This window comes from Podarcis pityusensis (genome assembly GCF_964106645.2).
Source record: "Podarcis pityusensis genome assembly, chromosome: 17".
Classification (NCBI taxonomy): domain Eukaryota; kingdom Metazoa; phylum Chordata; class Lepidosauria; order Squamata; family Lacertidae; genus Podarcis; species Podarcis pityusensis.
In genome coordinates, this window is record NC_138042.1 from 7,681,972 (window position 1) to 7,709,891 (window position 27,920).

Genomic DNA, 27,920 nt, shown 5'->3' on the forward strand with positions numbered 1-27,920 from the left:
TGAGGTTCCCTCAACTTATGGGCCCGTTGTTTATATAAGGTAGAAGTCCCATAGTCCATAGCATTGGCTTGTGGGAGATAATTTTGCTGGCTGTTGCAGAATTGTGGCCCGGACAGTTTGCCAAAACATTATCTCTGCCAGGTAACCAAGAAGACTGTGTTTCCAACACCTTCCTCATAGACCTTGTCCTGCCATCTAGCTCTTCTGCAGCCACACAATATGGAGGAGGCCCAGGATGGTCCACAAACATCTCTATGCCACATCCATTAATAATCATGGCTTTCATAGTTCTAGTTACAGGCAGGTAGCTGTGTTGGTCTGCTGTAGTCAAAACAAAATAAAAAAATTCCTTCCAGTAGGGTCTGGTGACTTCTGTTTCAGTGTATCGGAAGAAGTGTGCATGCACTTGTTGGGGGAGTTTGCTGCTCTGGCCCCAAAAAAGTATTCCCCTCCCCAACAAGACAATGACACCAAACTCTTGCAAAAGATAGCTGACGTGCATGTTCAAGAGCACATATTTCCAGAGAGAATGGAAAGCGGATATCTGTGCAGGACTTGGAACGCTAGGAGGTGGTTTGCAACTGGGCTGAGAAGCAGTCCCAGGGTTCACATGGGCACCCATCACTGAAAACTGCTATTTTAATAATCTACTAATCAGCGGGGGGGGGGGGGGTCACCATTTTAATAAAAGATTCTCGCATTGCAGGGGGTTGGACCAGATGACCCTCGTGGTCCCTTCCATAATTCTGTGGTTCTCGCAATGTTTCAGAAGGGAACCTGTGTCTCAGAAATTGTGGGTTGGCTCTGGGAATCAAATTAATCCCATAAATCCCGAACTAAACTAGGTGCAATATTTTTATTTATTTTTTTAAAATTAGAACCCCATTTATCCACAGTTGGATATAAGTATTTGGTGGAACAAGTAGAGAGGGGGCACCTGCACACCTTACAGCATTTGAAGTGATACGGTTTGGAGTTTTCTAAAAGCATTTTTGTAGACGATCACTTTGCAAAAGCACTTTGCAATGTAGATAGCAGGAGCCAATTTGATAACATATCGGGAGGGGGGCAGGTAAGCCCCACCCCACATAATTGATCACAAGATGTGGCGCATGCACATCATTTGGACCATCAATTTTTTATGGGGGGGGGGGACTCCAGCCCCCTCAGATATTTTGTAGGGGTGGAGAAGAGACCTCGGCCCCTTGGATCCTCCTATGGCATGAGCAGCTGATAAACCGTTGCCATCTGTGCATGTCCTCTGTGACTAGCACGCCATTAGTTTATTTGTCTCTTCAAGGCCCACCCCCAAAACCTGGAAAGTTTCCTAATATGCTCACAGTCAACAGTAACACAGACTGCGCAGGCTCCGTTTAATGTATTGCGCTCAAAATGGCTGCTGTAGGGGCATGCTGCCACATCACAAAATGGCTGCCACGTCTAAAACAGCAGAAAAGGTGACGAGAGAGGGCCACAAAACATTAATGGAGGGGGAAAGTGCATATATTCACCACAAGCAGGGTGGATTTGATTTAAATCACTTAAATCACTAAGACCTGATTTAAATCTTTTTTTTTTTTTTTTACAGAAAGACTCATTCTCGCTGGTATAATCTTAATATTTACAACCAGATGAAGGTTTCATTTTTGGAATAATACATTTTCAGAGTAGTTTTTAGTTATATCAAAAATTGCTGATTTGGTTATACAGTGGTACCTCGGGTTAAGTACTTAATTCGTTCCAGAGGCCCGTTCTTATCCAGAAACTGTTCTTAACCTGAAGCACCACTTTAGCTAATGGGGCCTCCTGCTGCCACCACGCAATTTCTGTTCTCATCCTGAAGCAAAGTTCTTAACCCGAGGTACTATTTCTGGGTTAGCGGAGTCTGTAACCTGAAGTGTCTGTAACCCAAGGTACCACTGTATTGATAAAAAAGTGCCATGGGTGCCAGCACAAAATGGCTGTGCATACTGTCACATGCACAAAAGTGACTGGCCAATCTTTCTCCTCCTCTCTACTGTCCTGAGCTGCCAATATTCCGTGATAGCTGAGTGGAACCTCCATATTCAGCTGCAGTATATCCAGGGCCGGATTTAGGTCTGATGAGGCCCTAAGCTACTGAAGGTAATGGGGCCCTTTATATGTCCAGCTGTCCTTTGTCAACAACAAATTGGTTTTTTTTGGTGTGTGTGTGTGTTGAATATATGCTATATGGAAATTTATGGACCTAATAGGTATCTAAAGCCATTTGCACATAACAAAACCAGTGATATTTTAAGGAGCAGGCTAGCAGGCGGGGCCCATTACCTACATTATAGGAGCCTACACAACACAAAACAGTGTTGCTGTATGTAGGTTTTATTTTATTTTATTTGTTTTTTATCTTATATTTTGGAAATGTACATCCAGGTGTTTTTTTCCCTTTAATTTTTTTTGGGGGCCCCCAAGAGAGTGGGGCCCTAAGCTATACTGTAGCTTGTTTAGTTTATACGTAAATCCGGCACTGAGTATACCTTACTCTGATGCTGCTGCGGGTAACCAGCCTCAACATATTGGAACTGCAAACTGCATGACGTCAGAGCGGGATTCCTCCGTTCCATCCAATGGCGAGTCGCGCTGAACAGGGGCGGGAACTTTAGGAAAAAAGCCATTGACCTGCAGCTCCCGGCGAGTCTTGCAGGGTCTGCGCTGCGCTAGTAAGGAGCGAGTGAATTGCGGTTGCAGGGACGGCGGGTCGGGGAGTTTCGCTGGTGCCGGCAGGGCTGCTGAGGGTATATTGCACAACTCTGCAGAGGGTTAGGCTAGCGAGGTTGGCGGCTTCAACGCGGTCCTATTATTCCTTTATATAATATACCCCGCCTTTTCCCCTGCCAGGGACTCAAGGCGGCTTACAGATAAAAAAAATAAGAGCAACTAAAGGATTAGTGTGTGAGCATTTTATCAACGAGATAAGCTTATGGGGGATTTCAAGTTTTGTTTTGCTTTTTAAAAAGAATAGCTTTTTATTATACACTATGGATGCTGTGTGTGATTGTGTGTTTGAAGGGCTAGAGGGGTGTGGGTGTGGAAGTGAGAGAGAAAATGGACGTCATGCCCTGTTCCCTAACAGTATCAGCCACACCTTTTCCCATATGTTCATTATTATTATTATTATTATTATTATTATTGCTATTATTGTTATTAGTGTCTCTTTATCCTTCTGTCTGGGTGGGTGCAGGAAGTGACAGATTTTCTTAAAAGTAGGAGAACAGTGGCAATAATTCTGCACTGGGAAACAGAAAAAGCTTGAGTAAAAAAACACGAGCTTGCTGCCCTCTAATATAGGTGCCTGAAACCCCTTTAAACATGGAGATTTGAGTGCTGGCTTTTTAAAAGATGATGATTATGCTTGCAGGTTCCCCTTTGAATACTAAAGTAAAGTTAATAGCTTGAGGGAAGGTGGTTATGAAGGTTGCCATCTTCTGCCTGGTTTGCAGGGTGACTGTGCCTTTTAAGCAGAAATTCCGCAGGGCAAGTTTTCTCCCCACATAGATATGAGAAAAGCTTGTCAGGCAGCTGTCCTATAAGGGCTCTATTGTATGTTTTGCCTTCTTTGTGTTTTTATTATTAATAAAAGGTAAGGTGCAGGCATCTTAATTAATATTTGAATATTTTTAAAAAATGAGTACATTTTACAAAGTAGCAAATGCATAGCTAGGTCTATGTCCAGAAAAGTTTACAAATGTGGGGTGGGACATTTGGGAGGGATGCGTTCGAGACTCTGGCAGTGTTTCTCAAACCTGGGTCCCTGGCTATTGCTGGAATACAATTCCCATCATCCCTAGCTAGCAGGTCAGGAATGATGGGAGTTGTAGTCTGACAACAGCTGGGGATGAGGAATGCTGTGGGGGCCATGTTTACAGTGGCAAACCAGCTAGCATCCTTACAGAGTAGACAAGTAAAATATGGTTTGGCAGGCAATCTTAATAGTATGGCCTAAAATGCCGATAAACTCCGGGCCTTCTGGCCCAGGAAACAGGCAGCATTCCTGAAATGAGCCTTCACCAACATGCTACCATGCAGATGTTTTAGTCTGATTCCCATCAGTCCCAGTCAGCCAGTGGGCAGGGGCAGGGGCATTTGAGAATTGTCTCATCCCAAACATCTGCACGGTACCAGCTTGGCGAACGCTGCCTTAAATTGACAGAAGCATGGGGCAAAGGGCAGGATTTGCAGAAGCCACCTGTGTGACAGAGCTATTCCGAGGCAATCTGATGGAAAAGCATTGCAGAATAATGTGTGGGGGAAATTACACACTTTTCTGAATCCCAAAAAACACGCTTCAGGACAAGTGTACGGCCTCCAAGGTTGTGCTTTTTCTTTTTACCTAAATTCAGAAGCTCTCCAGAAATTCAGCTCATAAGCAATGTGAGGCCCTGTTACCTAGAGGGACATTCAGTTTTCTCAGTCATCCACCTGGCAAGTAAATTCAGTACTGGCAAGTAAAAAAATGAATCTATATCTGCTAGCAACTGGTAGTGATTATTAAAATAGAATTAATGTGTGAGTTCTTGTAAGAGAGCCAGGGTGTAGAAGAGCTCAGATTCCTGTGTCACTGCTGCATTGTGGACCTTGTAGGAGTGTCAAAATAATAGTAATGACTCTTAGTTTCTTTCTAGATTTCTAGTGAACCCCTGGTAAAAAATGGAAGCCTCAGCTGCCCCAGATACTCCAGGGGAGCAACTATTCACAGGTAACTGTGCAGTTACCGTTTGGTAAGGCATCTTAGCTAGAGATGCTTGCCGGAGTTTCTAACTTTTCCAGCATTTGCTCGTTTGATTGATTTCTTACATTTCTATCTCATCCTTCCTCCAAGGGGCTTAAGGAAGCAGTGTACATTATTATATCCAAAGAGACACATTTTTATCCTCACAACAACCCTGTGAAGTAGCTTAGGCTCAGCAAGAGGGATAGTGAGGCACCAAATGGCCTGTGCTATAGCTAGTGGGAGAGCTACTCTGCTTTTCTAGGACTGTTACTCCTGGACTGATTCTTCCTTGTGGAGCAGGGCTCCTGACTACTGGACCTGTGGGGTTTTATCTCTGCAGCCTTGTACCCTATAGTCAGTTCCCACAAAAAAGCTGCGCTTGTTTTCTCTATATGGCTGTGTATTCAAGTATACAACTGGTGCTACTGAAACGGCTGTCATTAAGTGGCTGGTTCACATTCAAGCTTTTTATTATACCAGTATGTTACCGAGTGCACAAATATATGGGTAAAGAAACTCTCTCTGTGTGTGTTCAAAACTCCCACTGTTCTAAGACGCATTTTGCGACAGGGAATTTCATTAGTGCAAGCAGTTTCTGAGCTCTGGGCGCAGTACTGTGCCTAAGATTTCAGATTAAAACTGCAGAGTGGAAGGATTTTCTGCCTCCCCACTTCCAGCTACTCTCTGAAGACTGGAGAAGAATATTCTTAAGAATATTAGGGGGGTGGGCAGGGGAAGGACTAGACCATGTGAAAAATGAACATAATATTTTAGCTGCAGTTCATTCATTTTCAGCTTTGTATTCTTGTTATAAAAAAAGCATGCCTAGACATTCCATTGTTGCACCCATAGCCTCAGCTTAAGGTGCCATTTAGCTCCTGGCTTCCATATCTCAATTTCTAACACGGGTGCAGATGCATGCATGAAAACGCCAGCTTAGCATTCACTCCCACACTTCCTCTGTCCTTTGGATTCGCAGAGGTCCATCACGCTAGTGTTCAACCCACCTACAGCTCAGACATCTTTTAGTCCCTCTTCCACCGTCTGCCTATGTCTTCCCGCTGGATCTTCCTGTGTTATTACTTTGTCCTCTTCCTCACAGACACACAGTTCTTCAGCTATGCTTCTGAGATGGGCCTCTTTTCAGCTGATGGGTGCAACCCAGCCGGTTACCCTGACTCTGGGGAGCTTCTGGGAGACCTTGGTGGCCTGGGCGATGTTGTCTGCTGGAGTGACAATGTCGATCATTGTATCTCCTACCTTAACAAGGTGAGCAATGGCCTTGGGCAGGAAAGTCACTGTGTGCAAGTCAGGACTGAGCCTTTTACAGGGAAGGAATCTACTTTTCCAGCTGTCTGCTGCTGTCTAGTTTGGTAACGTCAAGCTGCAGGTTGTAGCAACTGAGAGGTTTTACCTGCTCCTGTGCAAATTGCAGGGTAGTTGGGTCTTTGTTTTTTGTTTGCATTTTATGTATTTTTATTTTGTACTTTTCAAGCTTATACATTTCATTAATTTCATACATTTCACTATTTTTACAATCCTTTTGACATTTTAAAACTTGACTTCCTTTCCCCTCTTTCTGTGGTTCCTCAAATTTGTTTTTAATATCTTCTGCATATCCAGATTAACTTAATTTGCTCATTTATTCATCTTCTTTAAATATATACTCTTAAAAACATTGGCAGGATTATTGTAATAACCTGCAGTTTCATATCTGTTTATAATTAATGTAATAAACCATTACCATTTTTTTTTAAAAAAATATATGTTATCTTGATTTCTTTTTCTTCTAGTAAGTTTTGCCATTTCTGCATATTCCATAAGTTTTTGTATCCATTCTTCCTTTGCTGGGACTTCTGCTTCTTTCTATTTTTGGGGAAGTAACATTTTTGCCACTGTAGTAGCATACATGAATAAGTTTCTATACATTTTAGGTAGTTCTGTCTCTATAATTCCCAAAAGAAAAACTTCTGGTGTTTTTTTTTACAAAGGTTATTTTGAACATCCTTTTCAATTCATTGTATATCATTCCCCAGTAAGCTTTAACCTTACTACAAGATCACCACATATGATACAAAGAACCTTCTTTCTTTTTACATTTCCAACATTATATGATTTAGATTTATACATTTCAAATTGCAGGGTAGTTTTGAGGATGCATCAAAATTTCTATTAAAGCTGAGCTGTATAATGAATTTGGCGCTATCTGTCTCCTGCGAAGGGATCACAGAAGGGTAGACTTCTGGTGTGCTGGTAGGCACCTGTATAAGGACTGGTTAAGAAGATGGTGAAAGCAAGTTAACCAATGAGCCGGGAGAGAAACTGAGTACCTAATGGTAAGGTGGACAGAACCTGGAGAAAAGCAGTTGCAGTTAAACAGTCATTGGACTCCTTTAGTGACTCTTCTCTCCTTAATTACCTTCTCTACCTAGGAACTGGTGATGCTGGGGCTCCCTGCGCTATATAAGGATGATGGTTCTGGAGATGCTGAGCACGGCTTTGACCTCCTGGCATTAGTTAACAGTGCTTGCAGACTGCTGAATCTCTACCAAGGTGTCTCTGCCAAGCTGGGTGACCTGGAGGCAGAGGAAAGGCGACGGGCTGGAGAACTGGACTATCTGAGGTCACGACATGGAAAACTCAAGGTCAGAGCTCCTGGGTTTTTACTCTGTTCATCCCATAAGTGCATCTCAGCTTGTTCAGGTCCAATCTCTGCATTTGGGTGTCTTGGGGTAGATCAGGGTTCAGCAACCTTTTTCAGCCTTGAGCCGGTCCACTGTCCCTTGGGGGGCCGGACTATATTTTGGAAAAACATATGAACGAATTCCTATGCCCCACAAATAACCCAGAGATGCATTTTAAATAAAAGCACACATTCTACTCATGTAAAAACATGCTGATTCCCAGACCATCTGCGGGCTGGATTGAGAAGGCGATTGGGCTGCATCCGGCCCCCGGGCCTTAGTTTGCCTACCCCTGGGGTAGAATCCAAATGACACCTCCCTCTGGCTTGGTACACAAACCAGCAGAAACCTCTCCTACACAAGTCCTGCTGAAATTAACCGTAGAATTTCCTGGTGCTTTCCAGTCTGCTGCCTGTCTAATAGTACAGTGGTACCTTGGGTTAAGTACTTAATTCGTTCCGGAGGTCCGTTCTTAACCTGAAACTGTTCTTAACCTGAAGCACCACTTTAGCTAATGAGGCCTCCTGCTGCCACCGCTCTGCCGCCGTGCGATTTCTGTTCTCATCCTGAAGCAAAGTTCTTAACCCGAGGTACTATTTCTGGGTTAGCAGAGTCTGTAACCTGAAGCGTATGTAACCTGAAGCGTATGTAACCCGAGGTACCACTGTATTAAAAATGAAATCCACTGCTTTTCTGCGCCTTGTAACAGGTCTGCCTCTTGAATTTCTTCAGAAATACTCCTTTCTGTTAAGACAGCATGTGTTCCTCCTTCCACAGAACTGAGCAGTGGGGACAGCCAGCCTGGGGGGGGGGGGTGAGAGTCCTATTTTTGCGCTCCGCTCAGTCCTGCCAGTGCCTCTTTCAGTCCTATACCCCTTAGATCTCAGGATGGCTACCAAAAATAACATATACGTTATAAATGTGCATGAGTCAGTCTGTCCCCATCACCAGAAGCTTCTATTTTCTTTTGAGTGAGAGACACTTCTTTCTAGCCTTCCCGTTCCATTGCCTGATTTCCCTCCCTGCTTGGAGTCCATCCCTAGCACATTAATTCTATATACGGAGTTTGCGGCGCAATTTGTCAGAGGGATCCTGAATTTTTGTGGAGGGGAGTAAGTTATGTATTAGGTGTGTATCTCTAAGAGTCCTGTGTGTATCTCTAAGAGCCCTGAGAGGAATTCAATGTTCGTAGAATTGTAAGAGTTGGAAGGGCCCCAGGGTCATCTAGTCCAACCCCCTGCAATGCAGAAATCTCAACTAAAGCATCCAAGACAATAGGAGTGATCACCCCTCTCCTCCCCTCCTCCAATGCTTTTCTGGGGGTTCTTCTGAGCCGGTTTGGGATATGGGAGAGAAGCCCCATTGCATTAGGGGGAATCGCTGGCTCCTGCCAGCTCATTTGTTTAGTTGAATCGAGCCACCTATGTTGCACACATCTTGTATAAGATGGTATATAACAACAACAAAACAACAACAATTAATTAATTGATTGATTATTTAATAATAGTGATTTATCAGTCATTTTTCAGTGCCGGCAATGCATTAAGGGGAAAGCTGGCTTATTTAGATAGGTGGTGGCACTGCATCCAAGTAAATTTATGTTTGAGTAAAGTATAAAGGACATTGTTTGATTATGAAACTGAAACTGAATATGAATAAAATTTATTACGGTCCCAGATGAGATTCACGTACTAAGCGAACATAAAACACAATAGAATTAAGTTTGAATTTAGCAATCAAATATGACAATGAACAATACGAATATGACAGCCATTAGAAATGTGGTTTAGGTCTTAGTCTCTAAAATATTATCTAGAGTTTGCATCTGAGGCCTTAGTCTTTGTAATAGCACAGCTTGTTCCCTGAGTTTTATGGCAGCTGTGCAAAATTTGGCCACCCTTAGTGTGATCCCTGGATCCTTATCCTCTATCGTTGTTTGATTATGAAACTTCATTTATACCAACTGATCCGCAGTGTGGGATAATATTGCCCTACCTTTCAGGTTTGCTGTAAGAATTACTGAGATAGCGCTTCAGAATGTTCAAAGTGTTACCTTATATAATCAGTGCCTTTTAACTTCTGGGTTTTCTGTGGACTAATCATGAGCTCATAGGAAATTTTGTGAGCGCAGCAAAAAAAAAAAAAAAAATCACAATTGATAAGGGGAAAAAACTTCCACTGAATAATGAATAGTTCAAAATATTTTTCTGTGTAATGGCAACTAAGAAATGGGTGAGGCAGAAGAAGCTGTATCAAAGTGTCCCCGTTCAAGGACACTTTCTGTACAGTATGAAACTCTTAAATAGTTTACTGGAACAGCAACTATCTGGATTGGGCAGTGCAATAACATGCTGTCTCTGTTGTAAATTAAACACTGTTTACTCTAAGCAGCAGCAAAAAGATCATACAGGGTTAACTGTTGTGTGATCATCTATTTTCCTTGATCTTTAGGGGTTCTCAAGGAGAGGGTGCCAGGACGAGGAGAGGCCTAGCATGCTGCAGTGATATAAAGTAGTGGACTTACCGTATTTTTTGCTCTATAAGACGCACCAGACCACAAGACGCACCTAGTTTTTGGAGGAGGAAAACAAGAAAAAAAATATTCTGAATCTGTGCAATGAAAGCAGCAATCCCTCTTGCTGTTCTGGCTTCTGGGATAGCTGTGCAGCTTGCATTCGCTCCATAAGACGCACACACATTTCCCCTTACTTTTTAGGAGGGAAAAAGTGAGTCTTATAGAGCAAAAAATACGGTACTTATGAACATGCTGCTAGTGTGTTCTACATCAAACAATCCGCTCATTTGCACCTAGCCATGGTTTGGCTTAGCATTATGTGTGAACTGGGCCTATATAGGTATTTGCTTGCTTCCCTACAGACTTATTAACCCATACATCATCCACCTGCCCTGTTCAGCAATATAATTAGTGGGGTGCTTTATCTTTTGGGGGTGGGAGGTGCAGGGAGAGAGACGCGGTCTTTCTTGCCTTAATTGTTTACACCTCCTGCTTATTCCCACCCTGCCCCCCAAAAACTTCAGGACCAGGTGGAAGCTTGTGAACAGGAAATTGCAGCTGTGCAGAGCAAGGAGCAGCAACTTCAAAGCAAGAACAAGCAACTGAATAGCATGCTGAAAGGAGAAAAGGATGAAGTAAGTGGAATGAGGGGGAAAAGGACTGAATGAACCTTGGCTTTCTAATGGTGGAGATGGAAAATCCAATTGGCAACACTTCTCATTAATTGGCAGCAGGAAAAGAGACTTATGGTGGGAACAGGGAGGCCAGCTTAAAAGAGCATCACAATAATGCAATTTGGACATAATAAACCCCAGTGGAGGCTCCTCTGTTGGTCAAAATTGGGTGTAGCCGTCCCAAGGTTCTCCAAAGCCATAAAATGGCTCAGGACCCCAATACCTCAAGGACCGCCTCTTTCCATGTGAACCTACCTGGACCCTAAGATCATCTTATGAGGCCTTCCTTCATGTGCCTCCTCCTTGAGAGGTCCAGAAGGTGGCAACACGAGAACGGGGCCTTCTCTGCAGTGGCTCCCCGTCTGTGGAATGCTCTCCCCAGGGAAGTTCTCAGTATACACCTTTAGGCGCCAGGCAAAAACGTTCCTTTTTAACCAGGCCTTTGGTTGATATGATTTACATCCTATGCCCTTTTAAAATGTGCATTTTGGGAGGGGGCTATTGGGTTGTTGTTTTTATTTTTATCACATATTTTGTCGTTTTATATCTTGATTTTATTCTGTGATCTGCCCTGAGACCCCCGGATATAGGGTGCTATATAAATTCAATTAATAATAATAATAATCATCATCATCATCCAGTCTTTCTCCTGTCACCGACAGTCTTCAGTCATACATTCCCAATGACTGAGATAATTCCTAGATGGTTCTGCCCATCTCCTCTGCTTTGCCAATCAAAATAATTGGTACCATTAGGTCACATCCATTAATTTCTACAGGAGGGGGTTCAACGTAGCGCTAAGCAGATCACACCGTCAGTGCACACATTTCTGCTTGCCTGGTGGAACACTCTGCCCTCTCCTCCTGCTACACATGGTTTGGCTCTCTGAATCCTACATCAATTTTGGTGGGGAGAGGGAAGCCCTGGTTCGGTCTACTTAGTTGAATACTCTAGTCTGAGTAAACATAGTTGAATACCACTCTTAAGATTTTTTCAACCCCATTTATGGCCACCTCTTCTTTCCACCCAATGGGTTTGTGGCTGATGATGTTAAAGCACACATTTAAAAAACAGTGCCAGCGCTACCCCGCTAAGCAGGCTGCTGCCGTGGCCAATTTAGCAACTCCTTTACAGGCATGTATGCGAGAGCGAATAGAATAAAAGGCAATACAAGTTGACCGGCTGTGATACATCGGAGGGAAAAGTCTGGATAGACTTTGGGATTACTTCTTAAGAACACAGAACTTTCAGCGGGGTCAGACGAAGGGAGTTGTGGTGGGTCGCTAGCTGATAGCAGTCCGCATTTGTCTGAAAAGATCGCCAAGCTCCTGAATGCACTGGGCAACCAGAAGAGCCAGCACAGCCACGAAATGAAAAGAAAGGAGCAAGAGCTACTCCGACTCAGGGAGAAGATGAGCCAACTGGTGACTGACAAGAAAGACAAGAGAGGAAGTAAGTGGGCAAGGGAGTAAGGTGGAGGAGTGTGGAAGTTCGAGGCAAGAGAACTTCATCTGGGTGTGTTGAAAAATTCCTTTTGCAACTTGAATAATGGAAAGTGGAGAAGTTAGTATATAGAATCATAGAATCATAGCACTGGAAAGGACCCCAAGGTTCATCTAGACCCACCCCCTGCAATGCAGGACTCCGTATGCTGCTTGCTCCAGCACAATTTGGATTCGGCTCCAAGAACCTGGCTGTGGGGTCTGGGGAAGGGAAGTTCTGTCCTGGGGCTGGGGGCAAGGAAAGAGATGGTGTAATATTGATCTACTCAGGCTAGTCTTGCTGTCTCTAGCAATTGAAGTCCTCAACACCCTGCCCCGGGTTGATGGTAGGAGAGCAACGTGGAAAACCGGGAAAACGCTTGGCAGGTGAGTCACGGGGACCTGTCTGTTAAGGACCCAGGGGCTTTAAGAAGTGTGTGAAAGAACTAGCTGCACACAGAAATGGATTGACTAATCTAGTGCACTGATCTTCCACTGGTATGTTGGGACTTGCTGGTGGGTCACAGCCTTATGCAAGGTGGGTAAAAATATTTATATGTCACCCATCTGACTGGGTTGCCCCAGCCACTCTGGGTAGCACCCAACAAAATATTAAAAACACAATAAAGTATTGACCTTTAAAAACTTCCCTGAACAGGGCTGCCTTCAGATGTCTTCTAAAAGTCAAATAGGTTTTTTTTATCTGCTTGACATCTGACAGGAGGGCATTCCATAGGGTGGGCGCCACTACCGAGAAGGCCCTGTGCCTGGTTCCCTGTAACTTCACTTCTCACAGTGAGGGAACCACCAGAAGGCCCTTGGCACTGAACCTCAGTGTCCAGGCTGGACAATGTTTCAACAGAAGCACTACCACCATGCAAACGTATGGTAAAATATTAAGAAATGGGTCCCCGAATGCATGTTTGGGTTAAAAGTGGGTAATGGGTCTGGAAAGGTTAAAGGTAGCTGATCTAGCTGATAGGAACATGGTTATTTATTTAGTTATCTACCAAGTTAGACTTTGGTCCAGCTAGCTCAGTTCTGTCTGCATGGACTGCTGGTGACTCTATAGGGTTTCAGACAGGAGATTTTCCCTATCCCATCGCTACCTAGAGCTTCTGGGTATGGAACCTTACCCACCCACCCTCCCAGCCTTATCCTTACCCACCCTCCCAGCCTGCATGGAATTCCAGGTGAATTCTTAAATCCAAGAATGGGCTATCAAGAGGTGGTGGATGTCAAGAGGTCCTACACACGAGTAGGAGTCTGGCAAAGACACATGCCCGATTGGCATGTTCTCTCCCTCCTGGTCGTTCATTCGGGAGATTCAAAATCTTTCTCCAGCCCGAACAACTGATACCTTAGAGGCATCAGCACACTTCAGGATCAGCAGAGTAAAGGCAGTCAGCGTACAGACTCAGTAGCGCAGCATTTGGCTAAACTACGTTTATTTACATATACACACTCGGAGCATCGTAACTCAGCTCCTTCCTCTTCAGCATCAGACAGCAAAGAGAGAGAGAACAAAGGACAAACGTCCTACATCACGGAAACACAGTAATACAAACATCCTGTCTCCGTGACTTCCCACAATGTGGAATGAAAACATACACCATCATGTGATAAAAACAATCCCATGACTGCAGCACGGGAAAAGAATCCTAACGGTGGATAGCTGTTGAAGATCACAGGGGGTGGTAGTCCTGGGCCTGGTTTAGGCTTTGGAAGGCAGTATCCATCTTCCATTATTTCTTGATTCTCCTTTCTGGCAGGAAGGAGGAAGAGCTCTACCGTACTCAGCTAGCCAAGCAGGAACGGCGGGAGCAGGGCCTGGCTTTGGAGAATGCCCAGCTGAAGCAGCTGCTGAGCCAAGTGGGCCAAGATGTGGAGCAGCTGTTGGGGACTGACACCGCCCGGGTAAGAGTTTTGTGGGGCTCCTGGCTGGCAGCAGTTGCCGCTGCCACTTAATAATAATAATTTTATTATTTGTACCCTGCCTATCTGTTTGGAGGGACGCGGGTGGCACTGTGCGTTAAACCACAGAGCCTAGGGCTTGTCGATCAGAAGGTTGGCAGTTCGAATCCCCGCGACGGGGTGAGCTCCCGTTGCTCGGTCCCTGCTCCTGCCAACCTAGCAGTTCAAAAGCACGTCAAAGTGCAAGTAGATAAATAGGTACCACTCCGGTGGGAAGGTAAATAGTGTTTCCATGTGTCGCTCTGGTTCGCCAGAAGCGGCTTAGTCATGCCGGCCATATGACCCCGAAGCTGTACGCCGGCTCCCTTGGCCAATAAAGTGAGATGAGCGCCGCAACTCCAGAGTCGGCCACAACTGTACCTAATGGTCAGGGGTTCCTTTACCTTTTTATCTGTTTGGATTGACCCAGCCAATCTGGGTGGCTTCCAACATAATACAAAAATGTAGCAGAACATTACCGTACATAGGGCTGCCTTCAGATGTCTTTTGAAGGTTGTATATCTACTTATCTCCTTGACATTTGATGTGAGGGCGATCCACAGTTCTCTGATGGCTAGTCCTCTGACTTCTCTGGTGCTGAGCTGCTGCTTTCTCTTCTCCAGGATGCAGAGCTAAGCTGCCCATACAAGGCCTTCCAGGAGCAGTGGAGCAGGCTGAAGAGCAGCCTCAAGACCCTTGGGGGTCAAGGTATGGTTTTGGAAGCTGCAAGTTCTTTCCACTGATTTTTGGCTCCCATATCACATTATTCTTACCCTGGAAATTCCCTGGGAAAAGAGGGACCAGTGATGGTTGCAAGCAGGGCCGGATTTAGGTTTGATGAGGCCCTAAGCTACTGAAGGTAATGGGGCCCTTTATATGTCCAGCTGTCCTTTGTCAACAACAAATTGCCGCTCTTTTTTGTGTTGAATATATGCTATATGGTCATTTATGGTCCTAATAGGTATCTAAAGCCATTTGCACATAACAAAACATGTATTTTATCAAAGTACCGTATTTTTCACTCTATAAGATGCACCAGACCACAAGACGCACCTAGTTTTTGGAGGAGGAAAACAAGAAAAAAAATATTCTGAATCTCAGAAGCCAGAACAGCAAGAGGGATCGCTGCGCAGTGAAAGCAGCAATCCCTCTTGCTGTTCGGGCTTCTGGGATAGCTGCGCAGCCTGCATTCGCTCCATAAGATGCACACACATTTCCCCTTACTTTTTAGGAGGGAAAAAGTGAGTCTTATAGAGCAAAAAATACGGTAATTGTTGAACTTATATTTTGGAAATGTATATCCAGTTTTTTTCCTTTTAAATTTTTTTGGGGCCCCCAAGAGAGTGGGGCCCTAAGCTATAGCTTGTTTAGCTTATACGTAAATCTGGCACTGGTCGCGGACATAGATTGGATGAGATTCCAAAAGGATTGCGCACATTCCTGGAGGATAGCAGCTGTAATGGTTCCTCTGCATACAGCAACTTATCTGTATGTCAAACCTGGGATTACACAGGGCAAGGTCTTTTTGCTTCCATAATGGGTGTGGGGAGAGAGGCTGGCTGAAATCCACACTACAACATTTGATTGCATGTCAGACCCGGTTCCTATGTTGGCTTATGTTGGTTCTTAACGTTGTTCAGTTCAGGGATGACATGTGCAAGACCTTAGCAGCAGTAAAACACAGCATGGAACCTTGCATGCATAGCAGAATGAAAGCTTGGTTACTTGGCCTTGTTCTCTTGTGGTATGGGCAAGCCCCCTTTTGCCTGAATTGAAAAGCCAGAAGTTGTCATCAGCTCAAAAAGAACCAACAAAGGTGGTCTGGCTGACATTTTTTGTAGTGTTTTGTTCAGCTTTGATTCTGGCTGGAGCTAATTCAAAAGCAACAAGAGCCGTAATCTTCCTATAATGCCTTTTGCTCAGGAAAGTTTACTGGCAACAAGGGCACTTGCTTATATCAGAACTTGGTGCATTGTTAGTACTAGAATGCAGCCTTCCTTAGCAGTGATGTTTATAAAGCAAAGGCGTGGTATGTTAGGAACGCAACAGGTGAACCTGCTCTGACCTATCAGATTGCCTTAAGACACACCACCTGGAAAGGTGTGTTTGTATGTACACTGTTATCTTTAAAAATATTGCATACAATAACGAACTGATCCAGTTTTCAGCTTTAAAAATACGCAAGGTACTTTAAGAACTTTACAACAACCCTGTGAGGTAGATCAGTTTATTCCCATCTTGCAGTGGAGTCTAGCTTTTCAACTCTCTTCACCAAACCACACTGATCCTGAAATCTCTTTAAGTGCAGCTTGAAATTGTTTTTTACATTTTTGGACCAACCAGGCAAGCTGATGCGTTGGAAGTCCTGAGTTCGAATGTTCCAAAATCTGTGTCTCTCTTGTAGCTTCCTTCTCTGAGCCTCCTAGTGCTGAAATGTTGGGCTCCATAAAGACACATTCCTGCTTTACCTTTCCCTCCACAGCTGTCTATGCTGCTGATTCCTGCGTATCTGAGGGAGGTGGGCAAGACCCTGTAATCAGCGTGACGGATCATGAGAAGGAAATCATGAAGCTAAAGGGAGAAATTGAGGAGAGCAGAGTGCTGATTGCATTGCAGCAGCAATGTTTCCAGGTAAAGGAAAGATTTGGTCAATTTTGGCCATTCTCCAGGCTCTCCTGTCTGCCCTCTGCAGGTGGCACATCAGATTTTAGGTCCAAGGGTCAGCAACCTTTTTCAGCAGGGGGCCGGTCCACTGTCCCTCAGAACTTGTGGGGGGCCTGACTATATTTAGGAAAAGGGAAAAAAGAACGAATTCCTATGCCCCACAAATAACCCAGAGATGCATTTTAAATAAAAGCACACATTCTACTCATGTAAAAACACCAGGCAGGTCCCACAAATAACCCAGATACGCATTTTAAATAAAAGAACACATTCTACTCATGTAAAAACACACTGATTCCTGGACCGCCTGCAGGCCGGATTGAGAAGACGATTGGCCCACATCCAGCCCCTGAGCCTTAGGTTGCCTGTCCCTGCTTTAGGCAGCCATAGGAAGGGCTGTTTGTATTCAGCACCTGCCCTGCATGGTGGGGAGCCTGGGTCAGCTATGGGCATTAAAGCAAGCCCACTCCACCTGAAGCTTTATCCAGTAACTCTAGGCATTTCTCACACAGTTTTAAAGCTCTTCCAAAAAAAAACCCATAAGGTCTAGAAACTTGAAAACTGAGGCTCTCCAATAATAACTGGATTCCTTGTGCATTTGAGCAGAATACACACACAAACCTCCCAGTACAGTATTTGTTATTGCTGCAAGGCATGAGGCTCTTGTGAACTACAAGTGTGCACCGTGCAAAAATACGCTTGTTGCACTGAGAAGAACCAGGAGTGGTGCCCAGTGGATTGATAGATGACGTGCCAATGACTACAGTTTAAAGCTGTATCAGAGCCTTCAACTCGCTGCTGACGCATACCCAAGAGCACCCTAGTTCTAAATAGGCATATTTCTGGGGGCTTTGGGACATGTAGGTGGGTCTCAGTAGGGAGACAGTTCATGCTGGAGAAGGCAGTCCTTCCGTTATCCTGGCCCCAAGCCATAAAGTCAATCCCAGCACTTTGAACTGTGCCTGGAAACAAATTGGAAGCCTGTAGCAGTTGAAACACACAGTTCTAAGCCCTAAACCTCAGCCATCACCCTTGGCTCACTAAATTGTATTGGTCACTCTCACTTCCCTCTTTCTTTGGTGCAAACTGGAAAACACACCAGAAAAAGATAGTTTAGCTTTGTGCCTGAACCTAGGACCGTAGTTTGTTCCGCCCTAGCAAGCTTTGATTGCTAGCCTGCCTAAAGCCATAGTTTGTTGCAGTGAAACAAACCACAATCCTGGGTTCAGACATAACACCGAGCCATCCGCTTTGTGGTTTGTTTAGCCAGTTGTGCGAAGTGGGAGGGCTTAAGCTGCATGCACCAACGCTTAGCTTGTGCACAGTATGGTTTTATAAACCAGGATTTATGGCTTAGTACTGGACGCGGGTGGTGCTGTGGGTTAAACCACAGAGCTGAGGACTTGCCGATCAGAAGGTCGGCGGTTCGAATCCCCGCGACGGGGTGAGCTCCCGGTGCTCGGTCCCTGCTCCTGCCAACCTAGCAGTTCGAAAGAACGTCAAAGTGCAAGTAGATAAATAGGTACCACTCCGGTGGGAAGCTAAATGGCGTTTCCGTGCGCTGCTCTGGTTCGCCAGAAGCAGCTTAGTTATGCTGGCCACATGACCTGGAAGTTGTATGCTGGCTCCCTCGGCCAATAAAGCAAGATGAGTGCCGCAACCCCAGAGTCGGCCACGACTGGACCTAATGGTCAGGGGTCCCCTACTGTGTTCATATGTTGCAAGCGTAGGTATTTGAATTAAAGAAGCCACATTTTCTATAAACAGCTTGGCTGCAATATTCTGAATCAGTTGAAATTTCCAAGGACTCTCCTCAAAGGCAGCCCTGTTGCAGGAATCCAGATGGGATGCAATTTAAGTGCATGTCACCCTAGCCAAATGTGCAGCCTCAAGGAATGGGCATAGTTGGTGCTGATACTGTGGAATTGATTTATTGGTTTGGCGTGACCCCCGCTAATTGATTTACGATCCACAATTAGCTCTTTATGCCCGGCGCGCTTCCTCCGAGCTGCGCCACTCAGCTCCGTCTCCAGTAGCTCTCCAGTCACGCCTCAGCAGAGTTGAACACAGCAGCGAAAACTGTCACGTAGCTTCACTTAGCTTCAGACAAACACACAGAGCCCGGTTTGTCTATTTACAGTTCTTTATTCCGACATTCCCCAGGAAACTCCTGGGCTCACCGCAGCCATGACAAACTGCGACCTCTTTCTCACAGAGACCAGAGGGGAACAGAGAAACGAAACTCCCCCCAGCTCCTCCCAGCTTCGAAAGCTGACGTCAGAATGCTGAGGCATCATGGGAACTTCTTAACCTGTTAAGTTCCAAACCCAACACCCCCTCTTGCCGAACCATTCTGACAAGACCTTTTTGAGTTCAACACCTTCCCCTTTGCCTTATGCCACTTCCCGGCATCTTTCCCAGGCACCTGTTGAACCCCTTCAACACTCCCAGAATCACACTGTGCGACACTTTTCCACGCACTTGTGACCTGATACCCTACTGACCCATTTGGGCCAGCAGTTGTGTCTTCTCCGTCAGACTCTTCCCCCTCTGACTTGACACCCTGTTTGTGAGCTTTCTCCATTACGCTAACCGGAGATGAAGCCTCACACCTGGACACTCCTTTCACAACCTTTGGAGATGCCCAGACCTGCCCTGAACCCTGATCTTGGACCTGGTCCCCATCACCGGGTTCTGAACCCTGATCTTGGACCTTGTCCCCATCACCGGGATCAGCCTCTGCCTCCCTTTCCTCCTCAGAATCAGACAGACATTCTGAGAGAAAATCAGGACTATCCCTGAGTCTTGAACACCCATCCTGTTCACAGAACTCAGCCTGCTTACTGACCAGCAGCTTGGTTTGATCACCCTCTGGGTATGCAAACTTCCACCCATTGGTTGCAGGATCATATCCACAGAAGATCATTTCCTGAACCTTTGGACCACCTGCCTCAAAGAGCTCAAAGGGCTCTTTGGCTACCCTCCCAAACCCGGGAAAACCATGTACCTGTGCACCCTTGCATGCCCTGCACCCTAGGGACCTCCCACATTTCCGGAGTTTGTACCCTTTTGTGCACCTGTGCAGCTTTTGCACATGACTGGGAACCTTAGCACACTGCGCCTGTGCTTTTCCAGCATTCCCACCACCCTCCAGAGGTGACTCCAGAACAAAGAGATTGTTCTGCCCCCTTTTCACGTTGGCCACTTGTTTCCCCCCTCTGAAAATGGAACAGGTGTCATTTTCAAAGCAAATTTTTGTATCCCTGCTTCATTAGAGCTGATACAGATAACAAACAACAATTCAGACCCGGCACAACGTAGACCTCTAGCTCCTCCTGTAAAGGAGAAAAAAACATGTTAGCCACAGCAGAAACAGACTTTCTCATTCCGTCTGCTAACATCACAGTTGTGTCCTGTTGAAACAGCCCTGCAGTTCCGCATTTCGCCAGCAGGCTCGCTTAGGTGATGACCAACAGCAGTATTCAAAACTCAGCGCATCACCGTGTCCTGGCTGGAGTTGTTCTTCACAGTTGCCATAGAAGCAGTGATAAGAAAACAACCCTCCCCAGCGTCTGAACCACGTCCTTCCCTTGCGTTCCCACGCTGGCCTCCTCTCCGAGACTGATTCCCATGAGAACTCAGCTGGTTGACCTTGGGACCTTCCTGCCCAGCTGTCTCCGCTCTCCATGGGCAGCACGTAGCAACGACGAACTCCAGTGGAAAAACACTGCCCGGGGCTCCTCCCAGCTGGCCTCCTTCTTCCGGAAAAGCACTCTTTGCCAGCTCCGCCCCCTCTGGCCTGGCTCCCACTGCGGCTTTCTGGGAACCTGCTTTGTTGACATTCCACTCCAGCACGCACAGTGGACAAGCCTTTGGAATCCTTCGCCCCCCCGATCTGCTCACCAGCACTCCTTGAGGCTAAAGCATCAGGAACAGGGGCACCAGCCATCTCTAGGCTTTTCTCAATACTTCTCCAGGGCTCTGGCCTCCTGCTGAAGCTTCACAGCACATCCCAGGCAGCCCTTGCTGACTTTACGCCCTTGCCCAACTTCTTAGAGTGAGCTGTTCAATCGGAACGTCCTCCAAGACCTGGCCGCCTGCCATAGTCTTCCGTTCTCCCAAGGGGCCCCAAGCTGTACTCACAGATCACAAGCTCCTCCGGCACCCATCCGTGGGGAAACGATTTTCCAGCTGCTCTCAGCTCCCAGCACTCAGCTCTCAGCACAGGCAACCACTTAGTGTTTTTCAGCTGCTCTGAGCTCCGCAGCTCTCCTTTGCCTCCTAGCAACAGGCAAAAACTCCTTCCAGCGACTTCAAACGCATTCCGGCAGCTCTAGTGACAGTTTTACAATCGGTGATTAAGCACCCATAACCTGTGGAATTGATTTATTGGTTTGGCGTGACCCCCGCTAATTGATTTACGATCCACAATTAGCTCTTTATGCCCGGCGCGCTTCCTCCGAGCTGCGCCACTCAGCTCCGTCTCCAGTAGCTCTCCAGTCACGCCTCAGCAGAGTTGAACACAGCAGCGAAAACTGTCACGTAGCTTCACTTAGCTTCAGACAAACACACAGAGCCCGGTTTGTCTATTTACAGTTCTTTATTCCGACATTCCCCAGGAAACTCCTGGGCTCACCGCAGCCATGACAAACTGCGACCTCTTTCTCACAGAGACCAGAGGGGAACAGAGAAACGAAACTCCCCCCAGCTCCTCCCAGCTTCGAAAGCTGACGTCAGAATGCTGAGGCATCATGGGAACTTCTTAACCTGTTAAGTTCCAAACCCAACAGATACATAAGCATCTAAGGTGTTAGCAAAGTCCAGAAGAACCCCCAGATGGGAACACCTATTTTCAAGTGGAAAGCTACCCCATCAAAAATCAGTTACACACTTCTGAGTCAGCTCTGCTAACCAGGAACACCTCTGTCCTGTCTGGATTAAGCTTCACATTGCCCACAAGAAGTCTACTGCCTCTAGGGCTCAGTTCAGAACCTCTATGCAGCTTTTTCATGAAGTGGAAATAAAAAATAGAGTGTGTTGTCAACAACATATTGAACTCCAAACTCCTGGGTGCTTCTTTGCAGTTTCATATAGATATTGCACAACTTGTGGACAGCAGCCAATGATCATGGCCAGCAAAACCTTCTGAAATTGACACTCTCAATAGTCAGGATGGGCAGGGGTTGAGTGTGCATGTAGCTGGCATCACATCTCCAGTTATCCTGCCCAGATGCTCTGGCTGCACAAACTAAGATCAATAATAATAATAATATTATAATATAATTTATTTATACCCTGCCCATCTGGCTGGGTTTTCCCAGCCACTCTGGGCGGCTCCCAACAGAATATTAAAATACAATAGTCTATTCAACATTAAAAGCTTCCCTAAACAAGGCTGCCTTCAGATGTCTTCTAAAAGTCTGGTAGTTGTTTTTCTCTTTGACATCTGGTGGGAGGGCGTTCCACAGGGCGGGTGCCACCACCGAGAAGGCTCTCTGCCTGGTTCCCTGTAACTTGGCTTCTCACAGCGAGGGAACCGCCAGAAGGCCCTCGGCACTGGACCTCAGTGTCCGGGCAGAACGATGGGGGTGGAGACGCTCCTTCAGATATACTGGACCGAGGCCAGCAAGCAGGTGCCAAATGTCCACTGGAAGGGGGGAAGTTGCATACAGAGCATTAGAGAGTTTGCTTGGGCTGAAGTGGGGGGATCTCCTTTTGGAAGAGGAAGTTGGAAGTACTCTAAGGTAACTGGAATTCATCCTAAAGTACTGAATTCATCAGGACAGGTGACTGAGTACACATGGAATTGCAGCAAGTGTGATGGAAGAGCAGGGTTCTTTCTGTGAGTTGGTGCACAAATAATTGGGCTGTGGGAAAAGGTCTATGACTTGTACTTACAGGCTGCTGTTTGCAGACTTTATATGGCTGAACCCCACACACCATCAGCAGCAGGTGCTTGTGAAGTTTCATCCCTTGTTAGTTCAGCCTTTTAGTTCCCTCTACTGGCTGAATCATGTAGCACCACAAACGGGTTGGTAGTCTTGCCTTCTTGCAAGGAACAATGAGAACCATAGTTCTGACCGTAGAATTACCAGCACCAAGCTGTGGTTTCCAGGACTCAGTTACTGGGAAACGCATGGCTGTTAAAACTGGGGCAGAACCAATGCAAGTTTGTAATGGAGACGTGTTCTGTTCCTACTCCCCTTGGCGGAAAGCTCTGTAATCGGAAAGGGTGGCTCGTTTATTTGTTTACAGACTTTACTGAATTATTTTTTTAAAAAATCAGTTACCAAACATGTTGTCTTCCAAGACAAATACATGTACAGGTGTTAACTCTTGCATTCAGTCATCCACATGGAAGGGAGATTACTCTACTCTTGTTAATAAATGATATAAACCGAGAGTCAAACCCATCTTTCTTTGGTATTCCTCTTATCACCCTCTGATAAGTGAGTTAAGCGTTCCATAAATGCTATATTTCACACATATTGGGCCCAACTTTCTGTGATGGGAGGGGTGGTTTTTCCCCCAAATTGCTTTTTTCCCAAAAAAAAATTTATTCATTTTATAACACAAATAAAGAACACAAACAGAAAATACAAGCAATACAAACAAATTCTTGTCATATCCCTATTTTTCTAAACATTGTTAAGTGGGTTCCCCAAGTCCCACCTATCTGATTTTCATTTTACTTCATCTTTAGCAGTTTACATATATCATAGTTTCTAAGCATCTTTTTTTTTATCACACTTAAAATAACTTCACATTTTATCACTTACAAATAATACTATTTTAAAACACACTATCTTCTACTTCTAACCCTACAGCCTATATCCACTTCCAAAGTTATTCCAATATTTAAATATTAACATATTTTTTCAAATATTCCTTAAACTTCTTCCAATCTTCTTCCACCGTCTCTTCTCTCTGGTCTCAGAGTCTCCTGGTCAGTTCGGCAAGTTCCATATAATGGTTTCCCCCCCAATTGTAAGCAACTATTTGTCTCGCTGCTCATAAGAAAGAAGGCCAGCACTTTATGCTTGACATTTTGGATTGGTAGCATTGGCAGCAGGGCTAACATGGGGTTGGGTACAAGATGTTGCCCCGTAATGGTGGATGACAGAGAAAAAATCCGTTGTTTCTTCATTTCATTTTCCCACCCAAAGTGACATGTCTATTCCTTTCAGGAGCAATTGACCGCTGCCTCCAGTTCAGAGCTCCCAGCTCACCTGAAGGGATCTTATTTTCTGGAGGAACAGCAGTTGCTGCAAGAAGAACAGAATAGGTTTGAGGAGCAGAAACAAGCATTTGAAGTAGAGCGGAAAAACTTCACGGAAGCGGCCATTCGGCTGGGGTGGGAGGTAGGCAGTTACTTTCCAGAAGACCTGACGCCAAGTTGCCACCTTTATACATTTTTAACAAGCAATGCCTGCTTCAGAATGATGAAACAGGGTAGGGCAGATGTGGGCCTTCCATATGTTGTTGGGCTCTGAATCCCATCAGTCAGAGGTCAGGGATGATGGGAGTTGTAGTCCAGCAACATCTGGAGGGCCCAAAGGTTCCCCATCCCTGTTAGATTCATCTTCTTAAAACCCCACTCTCAAGTGGGCTTGCCAATCAGAAGGTCAGTGGTTCGAATCCCCATGACGGGGTGAGCTCCCATTGTTCGGTCCCAGCTCCTGCCCACCTAGCAGTTCGAAAGCACATCAAAGTGCAAGTAGATAAATAGGTACTGCTCCGGCGGGAAGGTAAACGGTGTTTCTGTGCGCTGCTTTGGTTCGTCAGAAGTGGCTTAGTCATGCTGGCCACATGACCCTGCGGACAAATGCCAGCTCCCTCGGCCTATAGAGCGAGATGAGCGTCACATCCCCAGAGTCGTCCACAACTGGACCTAACATTCAGGGGTACCTTTACCTTTTATTTCCCCAGGAACAAACACAAAGTCAAATTGCTTTCTCATAGTCTGGCATGTCAGGGAAAAGGCTAGGCTGGGACCCTTCTCTTGAACATCTAGTTCTTTGCATGGAGAGAGAGAGACAGAGAGAGAGAGAGAGAGAGAGAGAGAGAGAGAGAGAGAGAGAATGAATGAATGCATGAATATGACAGAGAGGATTATTGTGAGTAGAATCTTAAGCAGTATAGCTCAACCACAAGTTGATCATCTCACTGAGCTTTGGGCCATGGAAGGAGAAGTTCTGAGTGTTCTCAAGATGACTGAGAGATTGGTAGAATTCTGGAAATAGATAATAATCTGTCTTGTTTTCTTCTCCTTGGCAGAGGAAGCAGTTTGAGCAACGCAAGGCCCTATTCTTGCAACAAGGATTCTTGTCTTCATGGCCAGGATTTGATGTGAGAGATCCTACCCGAAGGCTCTCTGCCCCAGTGGCTGCTAGAGGGGTGCAAGGTAATTGTCTCCACCTCTAGTATAGCTTCAAAACACATGGCAGGTGTGTTCTACTGTGGTTACGCCTATGTTTTCTGTAGTAGATACGTAAAGGCAGAAATGCATAGAAATCCTGTCTGTCTCTGTCTTCAGAGGTCTCCAAAAGTATTATTGTCTTGTGTGTTTGCTTGTTTATTCAATGTGTGTCCCACTTTTTCATCCCACAGTGCTAATGGTCTTGCATTTTGCAGAGTTATGCTACAGAGTGTTGCTGGCATAGGCTCATAGGTCTTGATGTCTAAAAGCCGCAGAAATGGGAAACTGCTCCATGGGACCACAAAGTTTGGTTTGGTGCCATCTGGCCATCTGGTGCTGGAAAAAGATTGCAGTACTTGATAATGATGATGATGTATTAAATTTGATGGACCTTTGGTCTGATCCCTCAGGGCTTGTCTTGACATACTTAGCTGCTTATGTGACTTTCTGCTTTGTAACCCTTTTTCTTTCCTTGACCACAGACGAGCATTTGCTCAAACAAAGGACCTGGAACAAACCCATCTGTACCCCTTATCCAAAGGTCATGATCACTCCTTGCTGCAGCCCAGTGCAGGTCTTAAGAAGAAAACACCTCGCTTCAAACCCAACCAGTCCCACCATGTGCAGGCAACAGCCGCTCCTCCCAGATGACTGGTAAGGCCATCGTTGCTCCTGGTCTAATCAGGCAGCAGGGTGGGGGCTGATGGAGATCCAGTCCAGACTTGGGGATGACCTTCCAGGCGGACTGAATTTCCCCACATTGTCCTAGCCCTGCATTGCCTTATGCAATGGCTGAGGCTTTCTGTATTGCTAAAATAACTCCCCTGTGAGTTGTTGACCCATGCCTGTTTGTTGCTTACATCAATAGCTGATAGGATTGGACACAGTAACTGCAGCTGGAGAGTATTTATGAATGAATGAATATGACAGAGAGGACACTTGCCTCTGTTTCTATAGTTTGTCTACAGGGATGAAAGGCATGAGTGCCATTATCAAAATGTCAATGTTAGATTTTTTTTGGTGGCAAATTAAATAAAAATCAGCTAAAAAAATAAACAAATAAATAATGCCCTCTCGTCCATAAATAGGAAGGGATTTTTTTTTTTTTTGAACAGCCTACACACAAGGAAGAATGGGCGTACAATAACCATGTGTAATTTTTCATTTATTATTTTGGTCTCTTCCTTCTAGGCCAGCTTCTCCTCCACAGCTCTGGCAAAGTAAGAGGAGCTGCCAAAACACAGCTTGCCAAACTGAGGTGTCTGTGAAAGATGAGCTTCAGGGTGACCTTTTAGAACGCTTCCTGGACAGCTTCCTCTAGGGATGCTCTTAACCTTGCTACCTGAGTGGGTTTTTAAAAAGTTCCATTTCAATATATTTTGCTGTCTTTCTTATAAGAAGCTGAAATGTTAATGCATGCCTCCTTAACCTCAGTAGAACTTACAAGAGATGGCTTTCCCTCATTTGGAATTCTATTCATTGCTTCTGCTTAGGAAAAGCTGTTAATGGGAATAAAAGATGCAATTGAACTGTTCTGTGTGCAAGTATAGAAGTGATATAATCATTGCTAAACCACACCTGATGCTGGTAACTGGACATTTGAATTTTACATGTTAATACATCTGCTCTTAGGGGTGTAATGTTAATGCGTCCATTTCTCCCAATTTGTATCCAAGAACATTCCAGTGGGGAAGGTTTTTAAGAATTTACATGTTAAACACCCTGTTATGCCTCAGTTACCTCTTTTAAAAGTTTTCTCTTGTTTTTGTGGCCACAGAATTGGGGGTTTCTTCAAGGGTTCTTATCTTCTTATAATAAAAATGTGTTTTTAACCGTGTGTGGTATCTGGCTTAATTTTGGAAGGGTTTTTGGAAAGGTATGCTTCCTTGAATTTCAGAGGCCTCAGCGCAGCTAATAATACTCTGACTGACTTGGCTCAGGTACCATGAGAGAGTTCAGTTCATGGTCCCAGTGTTTGGTCTCAATGCAGCTTTAACCAACTTGCTGAAGCTGAGCGGATCTGGTCAGGACCACCTGGGCGTTAGCGACATGTTGGCACCTTGGGTTCCATAATGGAGGAGAGGTAGGATTTACTGTATTTTTCGCTCCATAAGACGCATTTTTTCCCTCCTAAAAAGTAAGGGGAAATGTCTGTGTGTCTTATGGAGCGAATGTGTGGTCGATCACTGGCTCCCTTTCCGGCCTCGCCCCCTTGCCCAGGCCTCCATTGTTGAATCTTCTGCAGATGGAGGCTGTTTCCCCAGCGACATGTGACTGGCTGATTAGATTATCTGTCTGGAAACTGTAGAAACGGCTCCCTTTCCTTTCCTAAAGAAGCTGCAGAACTGTGAGTTGAACCCCATAAAAACAAGATTTTTCCCCTTTGCAAAGTAAGCTCAACAACTGTGAGCTGATCCCCCCCAAAACAGGGCTTTCCCCCTTTCTTCCTCTAAAAACCAGGCACATCTTATAGTCAGGTGCGTCTTACGGAGCGAAAAATACTGTAAGTGCCGGGGAAGTACCATATTTTTTGCTCTATAAGACTCACTTTTTCCCTCCTAAAAAGTAAAGGGAAATGTGTGTGTGTCCTATGGAGCGAATGCAGGCTACACAGCTATCACAGAAGCCAGAACAGCAAGAGGGATTGCTGCTTTCACTGCGCAGCAATCCCTCTTGCTGTTCTGGCTTCTGAGAGTCAGAATATTTTTTTTCTTGTTTTCCTCCTCCAAAAACTAGGTGCGTCTTGTGGCCTGGTGCGTCTTATGGAGCGAAAAATACGGTAT

At 45.3% G+C, this 27,920-nt stretch overlaps 1 protein-coding gene across 5 annotated transcripts; it reads left to right on the plus strand.

Moving 5' to 3' along the window:
* Window positions 1-1,364: 1,364 nt before the first annotated feature.
* Window positions 1,365-26,969, plus strand: LOC308466891 (afadin- and alpha-actinin-binding protein-like). 5 transcript variants are annotated; one of them, XM_080988175.1, is made up of 14 exons: window positions 1,365-1,457; window positions 4,659-4,732; window positions 5,850-6,016; window positions 7,180-7,392; window positions 10,471-10,581; window positions 11,937-12,072; window positions 12,413-12,488; window positions 13,874-14,018; window positions 14,678-14,762; window positions 16,537-16,685; window positions 23,906-24,079; window positions 24,996-25,122; window positions 25,620-25,791; window positions 26,329-26,969. In XM_080988175.1, exons 2-14 carry the CDS (start codon window positions 4,684-4,686, stop codon window positions 26,456-26,458), a joined length of 1,734 nt encoding a protein of 577 aa, XP_080844301.1. In that variant the 5' UTR covers window positions 1,365-1,457; window positions 4,659-4,683; the 3' UTR covers window positions 26,459-26,969. The 5 variants fall into 5 exon arrangements, with proteins under 5 accessions (XP_080844301.1, XP_080844302.1, XP_080844303.1 ...); XM_080988176.1 differs by lacking the exon at window positions 1,365-1,457 and adding an exon at window positions 1,632-2,124; XM_080988177.1 differs by lacking the exon at window positions 1,365-1,457 and adding an exon at window positions 2,647-2,696.
* The last annotated feature ends 951 nt before the right edge of the window (window positions 26,970-27,920 follow it).

What these genes read in the sequence shown, in the direction of transcription:
- LOC308466891 (XM_080988175.1), top strand. Translation starts at nt 4,684, where the DNA reads ATGGAAGCCTCAGCTGCCCCAGATACTCCAGGGGAGCAACTATTCACA. An exon ending in CAAGACCCTTGGGGGTCAAG is followed by an intron (nt 14,763 to 16,536) that starts GTATGGTTTTGG and finishes TTCCCTCCACAG; the next exon opens with CTGTCTATGCTGCTGATTCC. An exon ending in TGCAGCAGCAATGTTTCCAG is followed by an intron (nt 16,686 to 23,905) that starts GTAAAGGAAAGA and finishes TATTCCTTTCAG; the next exon opens with GAGCAATTGACCGCTGCCTC.